Source organism: Microcaecilia unicolor, chromosome 6 (genome assembly GCF_901765095.1).
Source record: "Microcaecilia unicolor chromosome 6, aMicUni1.1, whole genome shotgun sequence".
Taxonomy (NCBI): Eukaryota; Metazoa; Chordata; class Amphibia; order Gymnophiona; family Siphonopidae; genus Microcaecilia; species Microcaecilia unicolor.
In genome coordinates, this window is record NC_044036.1 from 316458358 (window position 1) to 316482675 (window position 24318).

Here is a 24318-nt window from a genome sequence, read left to right on the forward strand (position 1 = left end):
ATTGCTTCAGGTCATGCACACCTGTACAGGCAGGAGCAGCCCAGTGGCTCAGCCCCCATCCCCTCCCCTCAACATTCACATCCCCACCCACAGGAAAAGGGATGGGAGGAAGGCAGCACCCACGGGACGACGCAGCCTCTTTGCCTGCTCTTCAGGAACCAGGAGGGACAGCTCGACAAAACAATCTGGGGATTGGCACTTTTCTGTTGACTAGGAATTGTATCTTTTCCTAGACTACCTCTCAAAGTTTGCAATATTTTAGAGGGGGAAAGGGAACTTGATATACCGCCTTCCTGTGGTTTTTGCAACTACTTTCAAAGAGGTTTACACAGGTACTTATTTGTACCTGGGGGCAGTGGAGGGTTAAGTGACTTGCCCAGAGTCACAAGGAGCTGCAGTGGGAATCGAACCCAGTTCCCCAGGATCAAAGCCCGCTGCACTAACCACTAAGCTACTCCTGTACCTTATATGAATGTATAAGTCCCTTCTCCAAAGAGCTTAGAATCTAAATGGAGGCATGAGACAACAGGAAAAAAGTGACTTGCTAAAACCTCACAACCTGCCAGTAGGAGACATGGTATTTTGATTGTTTTTCCTGGATCTCAACTAGAGTTTTTCCTCTTTGAGAAGGGGGGAGTTGTTTCCACCTATGCAATTGAACTACCTTTGCGGGGACTTCATGGGGTCAGGCAGAGAGGTGGTGGTGGTGGCTTAATGCTCATGCACCATAAGGGCCCTGCCAGTAGGGCAGCTGCATAGAGTGCATTGGCAGTGGTGCAGCAGGCAGGGCGGAGAGAGAGAGAGTGTGTGTGTGTGTGTGTGGGGGGGGGGGGTATGAGTCACCCAGGGTACAACTATAACCCAGTAAAACTCAAGGGACCCGCTCTGCTGATCTTGTATTCTCCACAGCAGTGAGGTAAATCTACTGAACAAAGAGGTGCCAGCATGATTTACACTTAAACTTGACTTTGCCCACTTTCCCTCCAGACTGTGCAAGGTCCAGATTCTATTGGCCAGTCATTCGTAAATCACAGCTCAAATCCAGTGCCTGAAAAAGGTAATTAAAGTTCCAAAAGCCGTCACCTCATTGTTCTGCTGAATGCAAGCGCAGGCCTCTCTCAGCACTTGTTGCAGGGATTCTGCTTTCTGAAAACACTTTCCGGAGGCCATCACACATGCTCACTCTTGGAAAATGGGAGTGTTTTAGGCTTGTAGAAAATTGATCCTGCCTCTACTACCCTAGCCTAGTATTAGAAGCCCATTCTGAAATGAGATGATCTTTGAAATCAAGGCCTTGTGGCAAGTGATTTTCACAGGGAAAGGAGGTGTGGATTTCATTGTATTTAATTACATTTCAATGCAAGGACAAAATTACAGTCAGTTCTCTTGAGGCTAGAGTAGCAGAGGAGCTGAAAGAGTACATAGAGGAGGCCTACAGGAACATTGTAGAGAAGTACCACCTCTACTCTGACAGCCCCTGTGCTGCCTTGGAGGAGTGAGGTTTCCTAGAAGGAGAGCAACACCCTGGTGAAGTTGGAAGTAATCCTGTAGCCAGGACCAGCCCACCAGCGGATGCAATACCCTCTTGCACTGTGGATGTGTCTCCAGGAGTTTCTGCCCAGGTGCGAAGGGTTAGGATGGCTGTTGTAGTTGGTGATTTATTAGGCATGTAGATACCCAAGTGGCTGATGGATTTCAGGATCACCTAGTCAATTGCCTGCCTGGTGCGAAGCTGACAGACCTCATGCGTCACCTAGATAGGATTTTACATAGTGCTGGGGAGCAGCCACTTGTCTTGATTCATGTAGTTACCAATGACATAAGAAAATGTGGGAGGGAGGTTGTGGAAGCCAAATTAAGGCTCCTAGGTAGAAAGCTAACATCCATACCCTCTAGGGTCACATTTTCAGAAATGCTTCCCATTCCACACACAGGGCCCAAGAGACAAACAGAGCTCTGGAGTCTCAAAACATGGATGAGATGATGGTGCAAGGAGGAGGGTTTTAGATTTGTTAGGAACTGGGCAACATTCTGGGGAAGGGGGAGCCTATTCTGATAGGATGGCCTCCACCTTACCAGGGTGGGACCTGGCTGCTGGCAGCAGCATTTAAAAAGGAGATAGAGCAGCTTTTAAACTAGAAACTGGAGGAAGGCTGGCAGTCACTCAAAAGCCCATGCTATCTTTCAAAGATATCACCAAAACAAGGAAGACAGGGCATCCCAATAGCAAGATCACAATAGAGACCATAGTAGACCAGGTGTTTTAAAATAAAAAGCAGACAAATTTTCAAGATTGCACACATTGGTGCCAGGCAAAATGGTAGAGACTATTATAAAGAACAAATTTACAGAGCATATACATAAGTATGGATTAATGAGACAAAGCCAACATGAATTTAGTGAAGGGGAAATCTTGCCTCACCAATCTAAGGTAGAGCTGGTGGTTGGGAGGTGGGCCTTGTTCTGGGCAGACTTCTAAGGTCTGTGCCCTGAAAATGGCAGAAACAAATCAAGATCAGGTATGCACATATGAGTTTAAATTGTTGGGCAGACTAGGTGGACCATGCAGGTCTTTTTCTGCCTCATCTACTATGTTATGTTACTATTTCTTTGAAAGGGTGAACAAACATGTGAATAAAGGTGAGCCAGTCGTTATTGTGTATCTGGATTTTCAAAAGGCATTTGACAAAGTACCGCATGAAAGACTCCAGAGGAAATTGAAGAGTGATGGGATAGGAGGTAGTGTTCTATTGTGGATTAAAAACTGGTTAAAAGATAGAAAAACAGAGAGTAGGATTAAATGGTCAGTAATCTCAATGGAGAAGGGTTGATAGTGGGGTTCCCCAGGGGTCTGTGCTGGGCCTGCTGCTTTTTAACATATGTATAAAAGATCTAGATATGGGAATAACTAATGAGGTAATTAAATTTGCTGACAACTGTTAATAAGTTATTCAAAGTTGTTAAACCACAAGAGGATTGTGAAAAATTGCACAATGACCTTATGAGACTGGAAGACTGGGCATCCAAATGGCAGATGACGTTTAACGTGAGCATGTGCAAAGTAATGCATGTGGGAAAGAGGAACCTGAATTATAGCTACATAATGCAAGGTTCCATATTAGGAGTCACCGACCAGGAAAAGGATCTAGGTGTTATCGTTGATGACACATTGAAACCCTCTGCTCAGTGTGAACCGGCAGCGAAGAAAGCAAATAGAACGTTAGGTATTATTAGGAAAGGAACGGAAAACAAAAATGCCTTTGTAACATTCCATAGTGCAACTACATCTTGAATACTGTGTGCAATTCTGGTTACCGCATCTCAAAAAAAAAAAAAAAGATATAGTAGAATTAGAAAAGGTACAGAGAAGGATGACAAGAATGATAAAGGGGATGGGACGACTTCCCTATGAGGAAAGGCTGAAGCAGCTATGGCTCTTCAGCTTGGAGAAAAGACGGCTAAGAGGAGATAATGATAGAGGTCTATAAAATAATGAGTGGAGTGGAACAGGTAGACGTGAATCGTTTGTTTATTCTTTCCAAAAATACTAGGACTAGGGGGCACACAATGAAACTACAAAGTAGTAAATTTAAAACAAATAGGAGAAAGTATTTCTTCACTCAACATGTAATTAAACTCTGGAATTAGTTGCCAGAGAATGTGGTAAAAGCAGTTACCTTAGCGGGGTTTAAAAAAAGGTTTGGCTAACTTCCTAAAATCCATAAGCCATTATTAAGATGGACTTGGGAAAATCCACTGCTTTTTTCTAGGACAAGCAGCATAAAATGTGTTGTACTGTTTTGGGATCTTGCCAGGTACTTGTGACCTGGATTGGTCACTGTTGGAAACAGGATACTGGGGGCTTGATGGACCTTCGGTCTGTCCCAGTATGGCAGCGCTTATGTTCTTACGTAAACATTCTGGCTGCCCATCTCTAATACCAACCCTCCAAGACTTTCCTTGCCAACATATGCTGTATTACTGTGAACTACACGAACACTGATCTAGTTAAGAAAAAATTAACAGGCATTTTTTCCCATTCATATTCAATTCTACCAACACCATTTACTAGCAGCAAGCAGTACACATCTTCTATTTTTCCATTTAATGACAGACCAAGGAAAGTTTCCTCACCCACAGGTCCACTCCATACTGTGTTAGACTTGCAGAACAGGATTCAAAAAGAAAATTAAACGAAGAAAAATGTCCATGAAAGTCAAAGAACATATTTGTGTAGCATGCTGCAATAAATCTGTACACAACATAAAGGCCGAGTTTTCACACCCATTCTGCCTGACCTTTCCTCAAACTTTGTATAAGGAGAGATAAGTCTAGGAGTCAAAAGAACTCCTACGAATGTGAATTTGAATCTGTGCCCCATGTTATCTTAAGTCAGTCACTTTATCCCCATTAGCTAAGCATATTAGGTAATCCTTTTTGTTCTTGATACTACCTATAGCCAAAATCTAGTAGCCAGAGTACCAGCTGTTCCAGTGGCAGCAGAATGCTTGACTCCACAGCTGGTTTAACCATTAGACAGATTAGGCAATTGCCTAGAGTAGCAGCTTCCAGGAGTAGCAAAGAATAGCTAAGCCAAAGCCAGACACTAGATCCCGACAACCACCAAAATTCAAAGAACCAAGTGGTTATGATTTTGAAAATGTTAATAGACCAGAAATTTTGATTAATAAAATGATTATTATAAATGATTAATATCGAGATTACTGTTTTTCTCAGAGTTCCGGGTATGACTCCTAAAGTTTTCCTCAGAAATATTTCCTCAAATTATTACTTTTAAAGGAGTGAAGCCTGTGAAAACTGGGATTACTTTAATCAGTGGGATTTGAATTAGAGACTTAAGTATATGTATTGTTAAATAACTTCTGGTTTTTAAAAGAGAAAGAATGTAATCAGATGTATTATTTCTAACTAATATTGGACAATAAGTATGTTTTCAATGAAATGATTTGACTATACACCGTATTGGCCCTGAAGAAGCCAACCAGATGATCAATGTGGAATAATGAATTAGACGAGTAATATCTGGGGATAATCAGGTTAATACCACGTTTTGTTTTCTGTTTACTGTTTAATTGATCTCGTTATCTTGTTTCACTCTCCCTATTTAGTGGTCTAAGGAAGAGAATAGAATTATCTGACTGAAATAATTCCTACATATTACTTTCTCTGTATTTCCAACAAGTTGTTTTATCGCTTGTAAAAATTTAAATGGTTATAAAAAAATTTTTTTTTCAAAGAAGCAGCAGAATGTACTTTAACCCAGAGGGAAGTGGGCAATTCCCAAATATCCCACTTAGTTGGAATAAAGACTTTTGGAAAGTGCCCTTATTATCTAAGTATACAAGAAACCAAGTTTAATAGTTCAATTATGCATTCTACAGGAACTTTCTGGGAGCAAAGGTATTTACCTGATCAAAATTCTTTGAGGTTAATTATCAAAAATTGGGTGGAAGGGTAGGGAGATGCTAGAGGCCTGAAAGATAATTGAACAGGGGTACCAAATAGAGGGGGTCCTTTTACTAAGCTACAGTAAAGAGTTATTCCTGTATGCTAAGGCTATTTTTAGCACAGCCAGGAAACTGTCAATTTTCTATTTTTTCCTTTAGCGCCCGGCCATTAAAAAGAATTACAACAGGAGCACATACAGACGCCTGTTTTGTGGGTATTAAGGCCTCACACAGTAATCCTGCACTAACCAGTTAGTGCACAATAATGTGAACATGCTGATTAGCGCAGACACACCCATCCAACAACACGCGCAGATTTAGAACTTACTGAAGGACACCCGAGTGCATCCCCTGGTAAAAGCCATTTTAATCTGTGATAAGCGTGTCTAGTGCTTACCATAGCTTAACAAAAGGACACCATAGTTTATTAAGGGGCCTATACTAAATCTTAGCGGTCACTAACAGACGTCGCACACACGCTAAATGCCAGAAAGCCCATTTTATACTTATGAGCTTCTTAGCACTTAGCGTATGCTAAGTCTGTTAGCACATGCACGCTAAGCTTTAGAAAAAGGGCCCCTAAATTTTCTTTACAGTTTGACTTATTCAGGGCAGCGTGGTGTTACCCTTGCAGCAGCCCTGCTCTGAGCTGCTATTGCAGTAAAGCACGCTGGAGTCCCATGAAAGAGACAGATACTACAGAGATGCAAATTCTAAATGTCAGAGGATGCCCTGAGGTGAGCCTAGTTCAATCAGATAACTGAGCAAACTAACACTGTCAGAAAGAATGACAGAGACCAAAAGCACAGACTGGGGGGCTGTAACAGTTTTCTCTGGAAACGGAATCTGTCAGGAATTTGAGGATCAAGGTGAAAAGCAAAACCTGAACTTACTGTTGATTGGTGCTAGGCAGTGCTGCTCTGGTGTTGAGATCCATGTGATTTTGGTATTCTCTGTTCCTGCCGGAGGCAATGCACTCAGGGAAAGCATACTGCACTCAGTGAAACTGGCTCTCCAGGGGCTGTCTGAACTAAATTATGGTGGAAGAAAATAAGCACCCCCCCCCCCCCCCCCCCCGTTAGTAATCCCCTCCCACTGAGGGGCCTCAGACTATAGCCTTGGGGAAGGAGGAGGAAGCAACTAATTTCAATACACAAGCTCCTTTTCTTGTACAGGCCCATTCAATAGTTTTTGTGTCTCTTTACATAATGACTTAAGAGTTCAAAGGGGAGCTCCACAGCACAGAGCTCTTCACCAGCTTCCAGAGCAAGGCCACTTCAGAAATGAATCTGCTCTCATCTGGCTTCAAGGCAGGTGGTGTTCTCGGTCCCTGTCGAGGGTAAAGGCCAAGGTAGACAAGCTTGCATCCTGAAGATGAATATGTGGCTCCATAGACGGTGTCGTCAAGAGATTTTGGCTTCCTGGACCATGGGATGCTTTCCCAAGGGCTGCTGAGCAGAGATGGTGTCCATCTATGAAAAAAGGGAAGTAGTGTCTTCAGCAGTGGCTTTAAACTAGAATCCTTTTGGCATGGTGATCAAAGCACCCATACAAGTACAAGCCTCAGTTAAGTGACGCATTAAATACCTCTACACAAATGGGAAAAAGGGGCAACATCTGGAAAGCAGTATATACTAATGCCCAAAGTATGGGAAATAAACGTTTTAGAGGATGAGGCTGTGATGAAAGAGACTGACTTGGATTTAGTGGCAATCACAGACATGGCTCACAGAGAACCATGACTGGGATACAGTTATACTGGGCTATAATCTGTTTAGGAAAGACAGGATAGGAAGAAAGGGAGGGAAGGGGACTGGCATTACATGTTAAAGATAATATTAAAGTCACACAATTGCAGGATTTACAGGGTAAGGAAGAGGTACTGTGAGTCAATGCCAAATGTATTTACATTGGTGTGATATACTGACCTCCTTCACAGACAGATGAAATAGGCAGAGATTTAATTGAAGACATTCAAAATATAGCTGTGAAAGGGGAAGTACCACTGATAGGCGATTTTAATATACCAGATGTTGATAGGGATACTCCAATTGCAGGGTCTTTTAGAAGCAGGGATATCTTGGATTCTCTTCAGGGGGAACTATTCCAGCAGTTGTTAATGGAACCAATTCAGGATGGGGCCATATTGGATTTAGTGCTTACTAATGGGAAGAGTGTTTCTGATGTTATAGTGGGTGATCATCTGATATCCAGTGATCACAGATAGCGTGGTTTAAGATTAAGATAGGTGTGGAGAGTGTTAATTCAAAAGGGAAGGCTCTAGACTTAAAAAAAACTGTGCTGAGATGGGGAAATACCTCAAGGAATTATTGTCTGGATGGATCATCTGGAAGAAGTTGGAAAGCAGTGGGCAAAACTGAAAAGAGCTAGTATAAAGGCGACAAACCTTTTTGTAATAAATATAAATAAAAGGAAGAGGAAAAGGAGGCCGCTTTGGTTCTCAAAAGTAGTAGCTGAAAAGGTAAGGAAAAAGGATTAGCCTTTATAAACTACAAGAGATTACAGAAAGAGGAAGTCAGGCATCAATATCTGGAAAAGCTAAGAGAAGCTGGTAGTCTGGAAAGAAAAGATGCAAATGGAAGAAAAAAAAAGTCAATATGGTATAATGGGGGAAGACTTTTTTTGTTAGATATGTTAGTGATAGAAGGAAATGGGAGCCCTCCAGGGAAACACCCAGTGTACCTGAACGTAACTCACCTTGAGCTACTACTGAAAAGGTGTGAGCAAAATCTAAATATATGGAATATTGCTACTATTGAAGATTCCACATGGAACGTTGCTACTATTTGAGATTCTACATGGAATGTTAATGTTGCTATTCCACTAGCAACATTCCATGTAGAAGCTGTCCTTGCAGATCAGCAACACAGCCTGTGCGGCCGCGTTGCTGATCTGCAAGGGCAGGCTTCTACATGGAATGTTGCTAGTGGAGGAGTAGCCTAGTGGTCAGTGCAGTGGAACATAGAATGTTGCTACTATTTAAGATTCTACACACAATGTTGCTAGTGGAGGAGTAGCCTAGTGGTCAGTGCAGTGGAACATAGAATGTTGCTACTATTTAAGATTCTACACACAATGTTGCTAGCGGAGGAGTGGTCTAGTGGTCAGTGCAGTGGAACATAGAATGTTGCTACTATTTAAGATTCTACACACAATGTTGCTAGTGGAGGAGTGGTCTAGTGGTTAGAGCACTGGTTTTGCAATCCAGAGGTGGCCGGTTCAAATCCCACTGCTGCTCCTTGTGATCTTGGGCAAGTCACTTAACCCTCCATTGCCTCAGGTACAAACTTAAATTGTGAGCCCTCCTGGGACAGAGAAATATCCAGTTTACCTGAATGTAACTCACCTTGAGCTACTACTGAAAAGGTGTGAGCAAAATCTAAATAAATAAAGTGCAAAAGTGGCATTGTGAGACTCAAAAAGGTGAAGGGAAGGAATATGTAGAAGCTGATAAAGGTAAGGCAGGATCCTTCCAGGGTTGGCAGGAAAGAGGATGTGCATGTGCTTGCATGACGCTGTTCTCCATTTAGCTCTGCTCATCCAAAGCATCAGTTCTTCTCCTTCTCAGCAGCAGGCATTAATGTCTGAGTTGAAAAGTCTGCATGTGGAGAAACATAAAAAAAGGAAGCCCCCCCCCCACTAATACCCTGGTTTGTACATAATATCCCCTGGGGAAGCCTGTCATTTAGTCGGACAGAGCGACTTGGAGTGTGGAAGGAGAAAACAAGCATGTAACGAGTAAAAAAAAACATTCAGAGATAAGTTCACGTTTTTGATTTATCACTATGTTATAGCACTATTTAGATAGGCAATAGCACATACCAGTGGCGTAGCTACGTGGGGCCTGAGGGGGCCTGGGCCCCCGTAGATTTCAGTGGGGACCCCCCTCCCGGCGAACCCGCCCCCGCCTACCTTACATTTTGCTGGCGGGGGACCCCACTCTCCGCCAGCCGACGTCCTCTCCCATAGAACGCAGCGGCACTGATAGAGAAAAGTCTTCTTCCTTGCATGCTGACGTCCTGCACGTTGTACGTGCAGGACGTCAGACTCAGAGAACAGTTCTACCTGTACAGGAGCGCATTGCTTTTAAGATCTGCTCCCTAACACATAAAATCGTCTATGGGGCTGCTCCGGAATACATGCTTCCCTTGATCGATCTTCCGCCTAGAAATGCCAACCCTGCTGCTCGGTCCTATCTCCACCTCCATTTTCCGAATTGTAAGGGAGTTAAGTATAAGAAAATCTTCGCCTCGTCTTTCCGTTATTGGAGTCCCAAATACTGGAACACGTTACCTCGTCATCTTAAAACTCAAGTGGACCATGCCCTTTTTAAGAAGTTGTTAAAGACATTCCTCTTTGCTAAGACTTACCCCTCAATTTACCATGTTGATTAAAGCATCCCTTGTTCCTTACCCTATCTAGTTCACTTTGTTAGTTTCTTCCCTCCTACTCACTTCTTTATGCTTGCCTAAACTGTTAAGTTTGTACTCTTATTTAATTCTCTGTAAGCCACATTGCACCTGCATGTGTGGGAAAATGTGGGATATAAGTCACAAATAAATAAATAAATAAATAAATAAAGTGCTATGCCACTTGGCAAAGAAATGAACTTGCCTAAAACAAGTGGTTTGTTGCTGAGGGCACTCTTTGAAAATAGAAAAAAAGAACATTGTACATAAACAGATATAACAAAAAGTTTTTCACAAAAATCATTTTGGAAAGCAGTACAGAAATACCTTGAAAAATTATCGGGGCAAAGGATGCTCCCCTCCTGGAGAGGAGTACTTTTGAATAAAAATAATGCATATGGGATTTCAGATAAAAATTTGGAGTTACTCTTCTGTAAGGCATACGCAGTGGGGAAGAAATGTATACTCAGGCACTGGATTACAGGCGGAACCACCGTCAGTGTGGTTCTGGAGGAATAGACTCCATGAACTAATGCTCTGGGAGGCCAGATCGGCCTTTAGCAGCCCAAAGAGAAGAAAGCATTTTATTACTATATGGAATCCATACTTGCAAAATATATCTCTCAAAGCAAGAAGTGCGGTACTTAATAATTTGGGTAAACCCTAACTTGCGGAGAACCCAGTAGACATATGCTCCTTGTGTTAATTAGGTAAAGTCTGGAGTTAGATTTTGAAGGAACGATACCATGAAGTAAGAAGTTCAGAGTAGAGGTTATGGGAGGGGGGTGGTTGAGGGGGAGTTAATGGAATAAAAATTGATGATACAGTTAAGATGTACATAAATGCATAAGATGTATTACTATGATTATAGAATGTTTGTCTTTTATAATTCTGTTCCAAATGTTTGATCATCAATAAAAATTGTTTAAATATACAAAAATGTTTTTCACAATAGTGCTATTAGCCGATTCTTAAGTGCACTAAGCAATTCAGCATAAAAAGAAAATCAATCTCTTGTTGAAATCCTGGTAATAAATTGATTGCAAATTAGCTTGATCAAAGCTTCCCCGATTTTTTTTTTTAATCCCTACTCTATGGGGAGGGTCCTCAGCTCTCTATGTTGCACTATTATGACTAAACGCTAAGTAGAATTCAAAGTGCAAAAAGGTTTTGCCAGTATGTTTTATTATGAACTGCTTTTCCAAGGGACATGCTTCACTCAAACTTCTTTCTAGTATACGCTATGACTATACAGTGAGCCACCCTACAGACACACTGATAGTCTACTGAGGACTCATTGGATCCTTACAGCCCAGAGAAGTACTAAGTTTCCAGGCTAAGTCCTCATATTAGTTTACTGTAGAATACAGACAAGGGCCACTCCTTGAGAGAGCATAAGTTTCAGGCTTTAAGAACACACTTCACAGATTTCCAAAAAGGAAAAAGGTGCCATTTATTCCCGACTTCATACTGCTATTTAGAAGGTGAACACAAGAGGATTACAAAATAGCAGAGACACAGGACACAAGCATTGACCATTTATGCTGACTTACTGAAGCTTTTGATAATAGCGTCCAGTAAACTGCCGTTGATCAAATTATAGGTTTACTTTAACCACAGTTTTGTACAGATTGGACTACTCCCCATCACCGTCAGCAGTGCACTTTCATTTCAAGTTAGCACAGGCAATGCCTCTAGATTGAGGAAATTGGTTCTTTCAATATTCTAATTAATAGATTAACAAATTCTGGTGCTGAAGCAGCACAGTATAAATACATGTCCTAATAGATGCATATAGTAGATATTTCCATAGTTTTCTGAAAGTACAGGAGAGTCTTTTAATGATCAAATGCTCATAGAATGACGTACATCAGATTAGCAACGATCACATCTCTATGCTAGACATCTCAAGCCGGAGTCTAGCTGCAGGATCCTTCCAGGGTTGGCAGGGAAGAGGATGTGCATGTGCTTGCATGACGCTGTTCTCCATTTAGCTCTGCTCATCCACAGCCAAAGCATCAGTTTCTCTCCTTCTCAGCAGCAGGCGTTAGTTGAAAAGTCTCCAAACTGCATGTGGAGAAACATAAAAAAAGGACCCCCCCCCCCCCCAATACCCTGTTTTGTACATAATATCAGCGTCCACTCAAGTCCTAGAACAGGCTCTTCCTGATCATCACTGCTTGGCCTTCTTCACTATCGTGCCCACTGCAGAGATGACAGTGGTTTTGGACCCGCTGGCACTGGTAGTTACTGTGACAACAGCTGGCAGTGTCGCTGTGGTGGTGAGGATGGTCGGCTGGGCTACTGTCGTGACAGGAATGGCTGAATCCCATTTGCTTTTCCTTTTCTGAGCATCTGCATGTCGCAAAACAAAAACAAAGCATGGAAATGTCAGTGAAATACAATCCTCTTCCATACTAACCATCAGTCTCTGAGACACAATAATCTATACTTTAACGAGAAGCATTTTCATTTCCAGTACAGGACTGTGGCGTCCTGGGTCAACTTTTGGTTTGGTGCCCCCAGTCTATATTTAAACGTGATTTTCCCCTCCTGAGCACTGGCGTCGTCTCCCCTAACTTTTTTTGCACCAGCCCCAGTGTCTTCCCTCTGCCGTGCCCCGCCCCCTTTCACATAACTTCCTGTTTCCACAGGGGTACGGCAGAGGGAAGACACCGGGGCTGGTGCAGTTAGCATTAGGTGAAACTTGCCTTTAAAGATGGATTTTTTTTTTGGGGGGGGGGGGGGGGGGGGGGGGGTGGCCGGAGAGAGAGTGGGGTAGGGAGTGGTTGTCACACCCAAGGATGGATACAAGTATGCTGGAGAAGCAGGTTTTGGCCGCTGCAGGAGAGCAGGTAAGGCGGGCTGTTGGTGTCCTTGAGGTTTGGCGCCTTAAGCTGGCCCTATCTCTGTAAGCAAAGCACAACTTATATACAGTGCAGACAGACTATGGTTACTACAGGGCTCATTGGTTAAGCTTGATTTTTAGAGCAATATCTAAATAACCAAGCTGTCAGTGTTACAGAAGTCTAATAATTTCAGTTTTGAAAAATAAGCTAAATTTATCTATAAAAAAAAAGCCCCTCAACACTGCAGGTCTTCATATAAAACATAATTCAAGGAAAGGTTTGTATGAAATAAACCTATATCATCAAGACAGACTGTAAATATAGACTTTCAGCTCTGGTTTACCTGTGACATTCATTCAACAGAAAATTTTCACACTCTTTTAGCCAGAATATATGACATCATAAAGTTGGCACCAACTTTGGGCAAAGTGAAACAGGAATGTTCATGCACTTGCATTTTGAAGCCTTCTCCTCGCCAGAGAAAATCGAGTGAGGAGTTTCCCAAAGTACATAAGGGGAGAAATGTAGAGCGAGAAAAACTATTAATGGTGGGGATACTGGTGAATAAGAAAGGGCCTGTGCACTAATTCAAGCTTCAAACCTGAATATCCTTGGGGATCCACCAAGTCATTTATTCACCCAATTCTTGACAACAGATGACTTCCCTAGCACATTCCAGTTAACCAGCAGTCTATACCCCTTACCTGCAACTGACGTGGTGCTTGTGGTAGTTGTAGTTGTAGTACTTGTTGTCGTGCCCTTCTTTGTGCCTGTAACAAACTCGATCTTTGGAAAACAATGAATGAAAAAAACAAAAAAGTAAAAAGCTCTGAATCACATTTATATGCAGACATATCATTCTATGTCATACACCAATAAAGTCTTAGCATATGTACTTAATGTTTTTTTTTTGTTGTACCTGCTTTTCAGATTGGCACATATGATGAAATACACCTTAGTACTCGGTTCTGTGCAACCAATTCAGTTAAGGTTTGCTCAATATCCCCAGCTGTGGGACACAAGCATGGGCAAGTTAAACCCCAAACAGCCTGAAGTTGCTCCTTTGATGAGCAATGGGTTACAGATCTGTGTGAGCACAGCCTCGGCAGCCAGAGCACATCCCTCTGACGAGCAGTGGGTTGCAAGGCCCATACAGCTGAAGCCTTCCCTCTGACAAGCAGAGAATGACAGGCCTGTGTAAGCACAGCCCACGAAGCCCGAGTCTGCTGCCGTGATGAACAGTGGGTTGTGAGCCTGTACTTGTTGTCTGACCAAGTGCACAGAAAGAAATATTCTTAAATGAATAAGAGAAAAAGTAATTGCAGAGAACAGGTCCTTGCTTGCATGGTTAAGGATGACTTAATAACAAAGTAAGCTTAACAATTAGAATAAAGTAAGGAATGTGTTCTATTCCAAATGCAAATAACTCTGTGCCAAAAACAAGATCAGCCATTAGAGACTTCTCCCTATGAAAACCTTTTCTTATCACATCTCTGAGGAATATGGGGAGTGAAGGCTGTCACTACCAACCGACTTGAAAACAATTAACGAAATAACCAACTTTCGCAAATCTCTGAAAACCTCTCTCTTCAACAAGGCCTACAACGAAAATCCATAGCTTAACTATAACAATTCACCACTCCACCCTTACTCTGAAAGTCATCTTTCTATAACTATCTGCTTAGATCTTATTTCTCATCCTTGATCTTTTTGTAACACCAATTGTATCTGCTACCCTGGATTGATGCCATAACAGGTCTTTGTAAGCCACATTGAGCCTGCAAATAGGTGGGAAAATGTGGGATACAAATGCAATAAATAAATAAATAAATAAAACAGTAACTCGGTGGTCAGACTTGGGGCTCGTGACTACCAGGTTCTGGAGGGACTGCATAGCTTGTGGCCCCTGGCTGAGGACTCCTGCTGTGATTTAATTCTTTTAATTGCATTTATATGCCATCTGAGTACAATTGAGGTGGCTTACAAATAATACAATGTAACAATAGTAATAACCAGAAACAAAGCATTAAACAGATAACACATCAGTAATCCTTACCTAAAAAAATAAAAAAGTTGTGAAATTGGTAGACGGAAGAGGGGTTGTTTTAAGAAAAGGAGGAGAGGAGGTGGAAAAGTCATCAGAGTTATGAATGAAATTCAAAAGAGCAGGCAGAGTCATAAATAAGAGGGGCAGCTCCTCAGTGTGCAAAGCATCTTGGGAATGGAGAAAGGACTGAAATATAGTTAAGTATAGACTGGTGGCAGGTGAACTGCCAGAAGAGCACTGCTCTCCTACCATCTAGGTTAGGGGTTGTGGAAAGGCAGGAGGACTATCAAAATGGAGGGAGAAAGGAGCAGAAATCATGGTAGCACAAATCCAGTTGCTTTGCCTGGCATGAAGGGAGCAATTCTATAACTGGGTGCCTCTATTCAAGTGCCCCAGTCTATAAAATGGAACAGTTATAGGATTCACGTTATAGGATACCAGTGTAACGTGGTATCAGTGTGCCTGACATGTATGTGCCCTTGCTTAAGCCATCCCAAACGCGAGTGCCTAAATGCAGAAGGCACACAAGTAACTTACAGTATTCTGTAAGTTACATGTGTTGGGGGTGGGGGCTGCCCATGCTCATCCCGTGTACACCCCCTTGCAAACACACAGTATGTAAGATAAGTGGGTATTTGCAGAGTAGGCAGAATATTGGCATTTATGCATGCACATACATGCATATGTTATTGCTATAAACATTTACACACGTCACACAGGTAAATGTGAGCACCTGGTTTACAGAATTACAATTAAATAAGTAATGCCACACTGGGAAAGACCAAGGGTCCATCAAGCCCAGCATCCTGTCCACGACAGCAGCCAATCCAGGCCAAGGACACCTGGCAAGCTTCCCAAACGTACAAACATTCTATACATGTTATTCCCTAAATTGTGGATTTTTCCCAAGTCCATTTAGTAGCGGTCTATGGACTTGTCCTTTAGGAAACCGTCCAACCCCTTTTTAAACTCTGCCAAGCTAACCACCTTCACTACATTCTCCGGCAACGAATTCCAGAGTTTAATTACGCGTTGGGTGAAGAAATATTTTCTCCGATTTGTTTTAAATTTACTACACTGTAGTTTCATCGCATGCCCCCTAGTCCTAGTATTTTTGGAAAGCGTGAACAGACGCTTCACATCCACCTGTTCCATTCCACTCATTATTTTATATACCTCTATTATATTCCACTAGTTACCACTTGGTTCAATGCGGATTACAAAATAAAAGCAAACCAGTCAATTAGACTGGGAAGTTACAAAATAGACGCAACTAATATTAAAAACTTAGTAAATGCTAGCTTATTTTTGTTTAGTTGATCTGTGAGACCCTGTACTATAATCATAATTAGGCATTAGGCCTACTTATTTACCAGATTTGGGGGTAACTGATCTTGTTGATGTGTTCTGTTACTGGATTTGCATCTATTTCCCCCCACAAAATAAGTGGCTATATGGATTTTATTTAAAATTTTTGAATTTTTTATTTTCTTAAATATTAACATATGTTATGGATTCTATTTATGTTGACTAATGTTTTCATGAATACATTTTTATGTTTTATGATTTGGTGTATTGTTTACAGACCCCTGAAGCAGGCTTTTTGAGACACAACACAGTCCCATGTTGGGTCCTTTTGCTTTCTAATACTACATCCTTGAAAATCCATTGAATGCATGTGTAATTGGTTGGAAGACCCATCCATTGACCCTTACTGATTGACTGTCCCCACAAAATAAACTCATGTACCTTTAAAAGAAGTCTTGTTTTTGAAGATGTAGCTCACTGTGAGTTACATTCATATATAGTAGGTATTTGTGATGAGATAATGCTTTGCTTCTCACGAACAGATATTAAATGGTACTGTATCACAATTAGGAAAGATGACTGCTTTCAGTGCCAGATCAATATGCAGCCAAAATATCCTGAGGGCTAACACCCACCTTAGTTCGCTCCTTTTTAGCCTTCTCCAACTTATCCATTTCAACTTTCTGGGCTTTAGCTGCAAATAAAACAACCAAAAAAAAATATCAAAAGGGGCAGAATTCTTGTACAGGCAGGAGCCAGAGGCATCTAAACAGACACCGCACCACTCCCTGTACCATCAGTATTCCTCCCTGTGACAGAGAAAATTAATATATCCCACAGAGATAGTGAGTGGAATCAAGAAAAGCACATTAGTTTATAAACATTTTTGAAAAGTTACATCCCAAAATGCTTCACAAGTGAGTGAAGTTCAAGGAAAAGAACGAGTGAGGTTAAGTAAGCTGCTGCTTCTTTATAGCACACTGTAATTTGATAACTATATAAGCTGCAACTTGTAACCCCCCCCCCCCCCCCCCCGAAAAAAAAAAGATACATGAATCCACTTTGACTAACACAAACATCTAAACATACACCAAGGAATGCATTCATTTTAAGTAAAATATTGTTTAAAATATGTCTCTAGTGTGTGGATATGCACAATGCTGAGAGACTGACCTTATGGCTAAAGCAGAGTTTCAGTCACAACTCTATCTTCACCACGCGACAAGTCATTTAAACCCCCCGGTGCTTAAATTTAGGATGTAAAACACAGGCACTCACAGTCACTATTTACTTTGCACAGAGCACCATACAAGCTAACAGACCTATATAAATACTATACCTAATGCTTCATAATAAGAGTCCTCAGACCATCCATGAGGGTCAAACATATCCTGAAAGGCAAGAATATTCAAGAGTTGGTATGCAGGCTATGGACATTTTCACATTGTAAAAGCTCTAATTAAATATTTTAATTAATTTCCTTCAGGTGCAAAGAAGCTGGGAGCAGGTCCCCGGAAGAACCCCAAGTCTCTACACAGGACAATAAAAATGGTACCATCCACCAGTCACTCCAAAGTTTTCCAATAAGAAACTGCTGACGAGATGGCCCAAACCTTCACTTAAACGATCTCTGCTTTTCCTACTGCTGCTAAGCTTTCTCTAATTCGCAGTGAACTTTCTAGGAGTTCAATGCTCAACAGCTACCAGAAGACACTGAGGGGGCCGATAGTGAAAGCTATTAAACCGGCCAGGATTGACTCCTGGCCAATTAAAATTGCTTGTTCAGGCTAACCGGATAGTACTGCTGAAAATGTCCAAGTAGTGCCCAAAGCAAAACTGGCTATTTCGGAGGTGTTCTGGGGGGTGGAGCGAGCACTTAATGGAGCGAGCACTTAACCAGTTATGGTTTCGCTGGCTCTGTATACCTGGAAATTCAATGCCGGAGCCCAGATGTAGCTTGGCATTGAACTTCTGGGGATAACACCGATGATGGTCAGCAAAACGCTGATGGGCACTGGCTGAACATCAGCCCTGAATGTTCACCTACTAAGAGTCATGTTATCAACTTCTTTCCCTAATCGTTAGGTGCTGATTTTAAGGTAACAGAGTTAGGACTTGTACTACTGAATTGTAATTTTTCAGCTTAAAGCAATCGACACAGAGCTGCAAGGAAAGTTGATCAGAAATGCTATTCTAATTCTATAGCTCAAATATCAATATCTTATAATAGAAATGAAACATCCAGCTTTTCTACCTTAGGATAATTGGTGCCAAGTTCATCTATTGAACAGAATTGAATCAGCTTCTCGTAGATGCTGTAATGAAAAACAGAACATTATTTTCAGTTTATTTCCTTCCTTCGCAACCTATGAATATAAAAATTCTTTAATTTTGAGGATGCATGTTTACAACTTTGTTGGGGATCTCCATAGACCTTCAAAAGCTTGCATCTTTAAACATTCATTAGCCTTATAAAAAGTTATCACCGTTACACAACTATTTTTTATTTTTCTTTCCTTAAATTAACAATGCTAGAAAGCTTTGTATTTTGTTGTATTTAACTTTTCTTTGTTGCTCCTTAAAATGTTTTTGGTAATGGCCGCATGCTTAACATTCCATAACAATATTATGATTTAAGTAATCCACCTAGGTATAGGTGGGCTTTAACTATAAAAAAATAAATAAATAAATAAATAAATATTGTAAAAGACACATGCAAGATCTGGGTTAGACAGGGTCAGTGTATGGCTGAGAGAAACAGGCTTGCATTCTAATGGATGCTTCCACCACTGGGGTTGTCACTTATCTAGAACACCATAATTAGTCTTCAAGAAAGCGGTTAAAATGTGGCTTTGCTAGTTGCCTTTGGGTAATCTCAACATTGTCTAAAATTTGCTGAAATTTTCTACTCTCTCTCTCTCCTCCTCCTTTCTATTTCCCTCCCTCGGTTCCCTTCTCTTGTTCAGTTCTCCTTGCCTCCTTTTCCAATAGGAGTATATCAAACATATGTAAAAAATACAAATAATATAGCTGTTTGGCTATATAAAGAGGAAGGAGAAGAGAGCTTAGAATGGAGGAATTCAAGCCAATACAAGCTCCTTAAATCAGACACCCCTAAAATAAACACACATCTCCAACACTATTCTGCCCATTGTTCCAGTGACTTGGGAGGACCAGTCCTCATTGATACTCTGAGAAAGTGACTCAGCTGGAAAGGGCTGGATATCCTGACCTGGGGTTTCGAAATTCCTTTTTCCGCTGGATGATGAGGTTCATGTCCATTCCTTCCTTCATCTTCCTCTCATACAGCTTCTGAATCTTATCCTAGTGAAATATTACAAACTAATATAAGAAAACTAAACTCTTGGAACAAGGAAATGTACATAAAGGACTACATGACTGTAAACAAAGATGAGTGTGTGTGCGTATATATATATATTGTAAGCTCTCTCCTCCTTAGCTCATCCGTCGCAGCTCCAAAAACAATCCCGAACAAATTCAGGTACAGTTCAAATAAACAAAAACACAAAGAAAACTTTTCAGGGGATAGTAAGAGAGTCTCTCGTTTGGTCTGGCCTTTTATTCAAGTCCCAGCCCTCAACACTTTTACTCTTTTCAAGCCGGGCGTTACACAGCCCAGGCTTCCGCAGCCACTTCCCCTCTACCTCTTAGAAGAGGAAAATTTTCAACAACAAAAAATCAATAATACAGTCCCGTATTTCTCAGCTGCTTCCCCTCTCCCTTTCCTGGAGAGTTGCAGGAAAAACACCCCCACATTAAACTTCTGGCCTGTTCTCTCTTCACAGGTAAGTGGCTCTTGTGAAACAAAACCATGAGCCGCAGCCCAGTCCTTCTTTAGCTTGACAAACAAGTAACAAGTCCTTCACCCGTACCTCTCTCTCTCTCTGGCTCTGCGCGGGAACAAAGCCAAGGGCCACCTCCCTCTTGGTCAGTCACACTCTCACCTGACCTCCACCCGCATTGACCCACTTTGGCCTCCGCTATCTCCCGGGCTTTCGCTGAGCCAGCGCTGAAAAGTCCATCGGCTCTTCCTGGGCGTTCTCAGGTTCAGTCAGTTCCATAGGGCCCGGCTCCGCCTCCTCCTCCCCCTTTTCAGGAGCCCAGTCCATATTCTCTTCACCCTGCCCTTCCCTCAGCTGCCTCCCCTTTTCTTCATTAAGGATCTTTTGTATCTTTTCTTTCTCCGCCCACTTGTCCCACCACCTCCTCCACCAGGTTGGTGACTCGGCCTTACTCCTTTCCCTGCAGCCCTCCTCTGGTGACTCTCGGGAATGCACGTACCCTCTCCTACAACTGGGTTCCTTTGGTGCATGTTGGGAGTTGTAGTCTCTTTCTCTCCTTTTTCCCTCTTGTCCCCTAGACCGTTCCACCTCCTCTTTACAATATATATATATATATATATATACATACACACATATATATATTTTAAACTGACATCTGTTTTTTTAAAAATTTATTTATAACTAGCCGTTGAGCCCGTAAAAACGGGCTGGTATTGGGGCTTTTCCTTCCCCCTCCCCGCGAGTTCGCCACCTCTACCTTTCCCCCCCCCCCACCCCCGGAGTCACCACCATCCCTCCACCCGGCCCGGGTCCTCTCTCCGCTACTAAACTTACACATCCATTCGCCGGAACGCAGCAAGCACATCAGCTGAGCTGCCGTCGGCCCTTCCTTCTCTGCCTGTGTCCCACCCTCCTGTGACGTAACGTAGCGGCGACCTCGGGCAGGGGGAGAGCGGTATCAACCTCGGCGGCGCAATTTCCCTCTCTGTCCCGCCCTCGTCATCACGTATTGACGCGGGGGCGGGACAGAGAGGGAAGTCTCTACTGCGCATTTGCGAGTGAGTCGGTCACTCGCCGTTTATATATTTGATTTTTCAAAATGATACATTCATATTTATATAAATGTAGGATTAAGGATTAATTTACAAACAGAAATATTATTCATCCATATTTAATTCATATACATATTGACCACAATAATTGGGGAACAAGATATAGGGAACATATAAGAAATAAAGCAATCAATCAAAGAGGAGAGCGTTATTCGCCCACTAGCAGGAACATACAGCATATTTCCTATGTGGCCATTCAGGGTTGAACATTTCCCTTCTCCTTGGCTATTATAAGTTCAGCCAATTTCTTGGGATCCAAAAATACATAACTTACATTTTCAATTGTTACTAAGCATCTACAGGGATATTTCAATATATGCATCCCTCCTAAGACAAGGATCCTTGGCTTTAAGACCAAAAACTCTCGCCTTCTCTTCTGAGTGTCTATTTAAATCTGGATAAATATGTATTTTTCCCCCCCCAAAAAAACTGGTTTGCATTTTTCTGACATCTGGTTTCAGGACAACTTCTTGCTCAGGCTAGTTCAATAGCTTCTTACAGTACATATACTGTAAAGCATCAGCAGAATGCAAACTGTATAGAAAAGAAGCAAAGAGCACAAATGCTCGGTATGTTCAGGAACCAGCAGATGAATCACCAACATTATGTGATTTTATTTCTGTACCAGTTATCTACAAAACAAGTGACAACCACACCCTTCCTCCCATACTTAGAACATTTAAATATCATGTAAAAATATAGCAGATTCAAGCACATGAAAACCTACAGGCTTCTCTAGTAGACCTCTACAATTTTACATCGGCACTTTTACTCCCTTCAAGATACACCAACACTCAAAACAGAGAAAATGTCAACAGAAAGGGACCATTTAGTCCACCCACTATATCTGCGGCCTGTGTTGTCACAGATTTTAAGGTATGGTCTTCTCCCTCCCTCTGCTGCTTGCATTCTATCACCGCTTTGGCTACCATAAATGACAGTTGGACATCTGTTCCAGATGCCCACCACTGTTACTCTCTCAGTGGAAAAAATATATATTTTTAGGTTCCCTCTGAGTTTTCCTCCCTTCAGGTTCATATGATGACCCCTGTTCCTTGTACTTATTATATGGGGAAAATATTTCCTTTAGATATTTTATTGAATTTTTCCTCTTCACTTTTTTTTCTCTTCTAAAGAGTACATCTTTTTCACCCAGTCTCTCACAAATCTGTCCTGGGGGAACCCCAGCCAATTAGGTTTTCAGGGTATCTAAAAATGAATATGCACAAAATAGATTTGAATACCAAGGAGCAAGTATATGCAAATCAATCTCATAAATATTCTTTGTGGATATCTTGAAACCTGACGTTGGGGTCCCCTAAGACAGGTTTAGGACTCACTGGCTTACACTATGCCCTACGCAAAATCTTGGCGACTCTCCTTTGAGCTGCCTCTACTTTCTCACTGTCTTTCTGTAGATAAGGTCTCCAGAACAAAACAGTTCCAAAGGCCAGGTCTCAAAAGTAATACAACTATTTATAACAAATTCTTGCTATAATAACTGCTGAAAGATGCAAACAACATCTCTCAGAGGTTTACAAAATAACTAAAATATGTAATAAAAGTGAAACAAATGAAAAGCAATAAAACAAGGGCAACCCCCCCAAAACAAACAAACAAACAAACAAACAAACAAACAAAAAACTACAAAAGGACAAAGAATATAAAGAGTCAACAAAAAACGGTAATCATCTACAGCCGGAGGTCTCAAAGATTTGCTGAAATCCCTTTTTCCTCTAGGTGATACTCTCCTTACCCACTGGCTTTCCAAAATAATGTCATAGAGACTGGTTATCCTAAGGTCTTCACAAACTATTGCAAATGTACAGGAGGCGAGTCTCTTTCAACTGAAAAGAATGAGAGGGCATAGGATGAAGGTGAAAGGGGACAAACTCAGGAATAACCTGAGGAAATACTTCATTATGGAAAGGGTGGTGGATGTGTGGACTGGCCTCCTGGTGGAGGTGGTGAAGAAGACGACGACTCCACATTAGGAATCAGCGACCAGGAAAGGGATCTAGGTGTCACTGTTGATGATAAGTTGAAACTCTCTGCTCAGTGTGTGGCAGCGGCTAAGAAAGCAAACAGAATGTTAGGAATTATTAGGAAAGTAATGGAAAACAAAACTGAGAATGTTATAATGCCTCTGTATTGCACTTCAGGCAATTTTGTAACAACCTATTTCCATGTACAAATCTAAAAAATATCCCCAAAAGACATAACTATGGCTACCTGTAAATGATTGGAACATCTGCCAGGGGGCTCAGGGGGAATTTTGATTTCATCTGGAGACATATTCCTCACTCTTTCGGAGAAGGAGGCTAGAAAACAAGAAGCAAACAAAAAAGTACTAATTAATAGTGTGAACACACCACAATGTTCAGCAATATCTGCAGTAAAGCAAAGTTACTCACTTGTAGCAGGTGTTCTGAGGACAGCAGGTCAGAGTATTCTAGCATCTGGTGATTTCATCTGAGCTTGGTGTGGACGCTGCCTAGCACATATAGCTATTAGAAAATTCTAGCAGCGTCCCACCGTGCATGTGTGGGTGCCTCAGCAGAATAACATAGCTGAAGAAATGCAACTCCTAGGGGAGGTGGGAGGGCATGTGAGAATAAAAGGTCTGCTGTCCTTGGAGAACACCTGCTACAGGTGAGTAACTTCCCTTTCTCCAAGGACAAAGCAGGCCACCGGTATTCTAACATCTGGGCATCGCTAGCTACCAGACCAACAGGACTTGAAATGTCGAGGCCTTGTAGTCAAATCAATCAATCTTAGACTATATACATACTAGGATGGTGGAGTTGGATTTTAGACACCAAACAATTTCTGCAGAACTGTCTGACTAAATTAGCTGTCATGTCGGTAACCTGCTTAAGGCCGTATTGAGATGTGAATGTGTGGACTGAAGACCATGTAGCAAGATTTTGGAGACAACCTCAGGCAAATTGAAGAATTAAAAAGTACTACACTCTCAACATCTAGGATGCAAGGGCCAGGGACTAGAGGCTGGGATGCAGAAGGGACCCTCGTGCTGCATTATGAGGGTTGGAAAGCACTCCATGGCTCCTCGGAGGACAACTCCAGAAGAGGAGGGAACTAGATCTGTCTTGGCCAGAATGGAGCAATTAGAATCACTGTTCCCCAATCTTGTCTCAGTTTCAGCAAAGTCTTCTCTAAGAGGATATGCATACAGAAGACCTTCCCCCCCAATGACGGAGAAAGGCATCCGATGCTAGTCTGATCTGAGCCTGGAGCAGAACTGAAGGGGTGCCCTGCTCTGGGAAGATCTTGCATGCTT

At 41.9% G+C, this 24318-nt stretch overlaps 1 protein-coding gene across 1 annotated transcript in view; it reads right to left on the reverse strand.

Annotated features, from left to right (window-relative positions):
* Nucleotides 1-11092: 11092 nt before the first annotated feature.
* Nucleotides 11093-24318, reverse strand: part of SAP30BP (SAP30 binding protein) — a 91567-nt gene continuing 78341 nt past the window's right edge. Inside the window, exons 5-11 of the mRNA XM_030208257.1 lie at nucleotides 23250-23338; nucleotides 19335-19426; nucleotides 18357-18417; nucleotides 17442-17493; nucleotides 16738-16796; nucleotides 13452-13533; nucleotides 11093-12253 (exon numbers count right to left, since the gene is read on the reverse strand). Coding sequence (XP_030064117.1) covers nucleotides 12072-12253; nucleotides 13452-13533; nucleotides 16738-16796; nucleotides 17442-17493; nucleotides 18357-18417; nucleotides 19335-19426; nucleotides 23250-23338 — 617 coding nt within the window. The 3' untranslated portion in view covers nucleotides 11093-12071. The remainder of the gene's footprint in view (nucleotides 12254-13451; nucleotides 13534-16737; nucleotides 16797-17441; nucleotides 17494-18356; nucleotides 18418-19334; nucleotides 19427-23249; nucleotides 23339-24318) is intronic.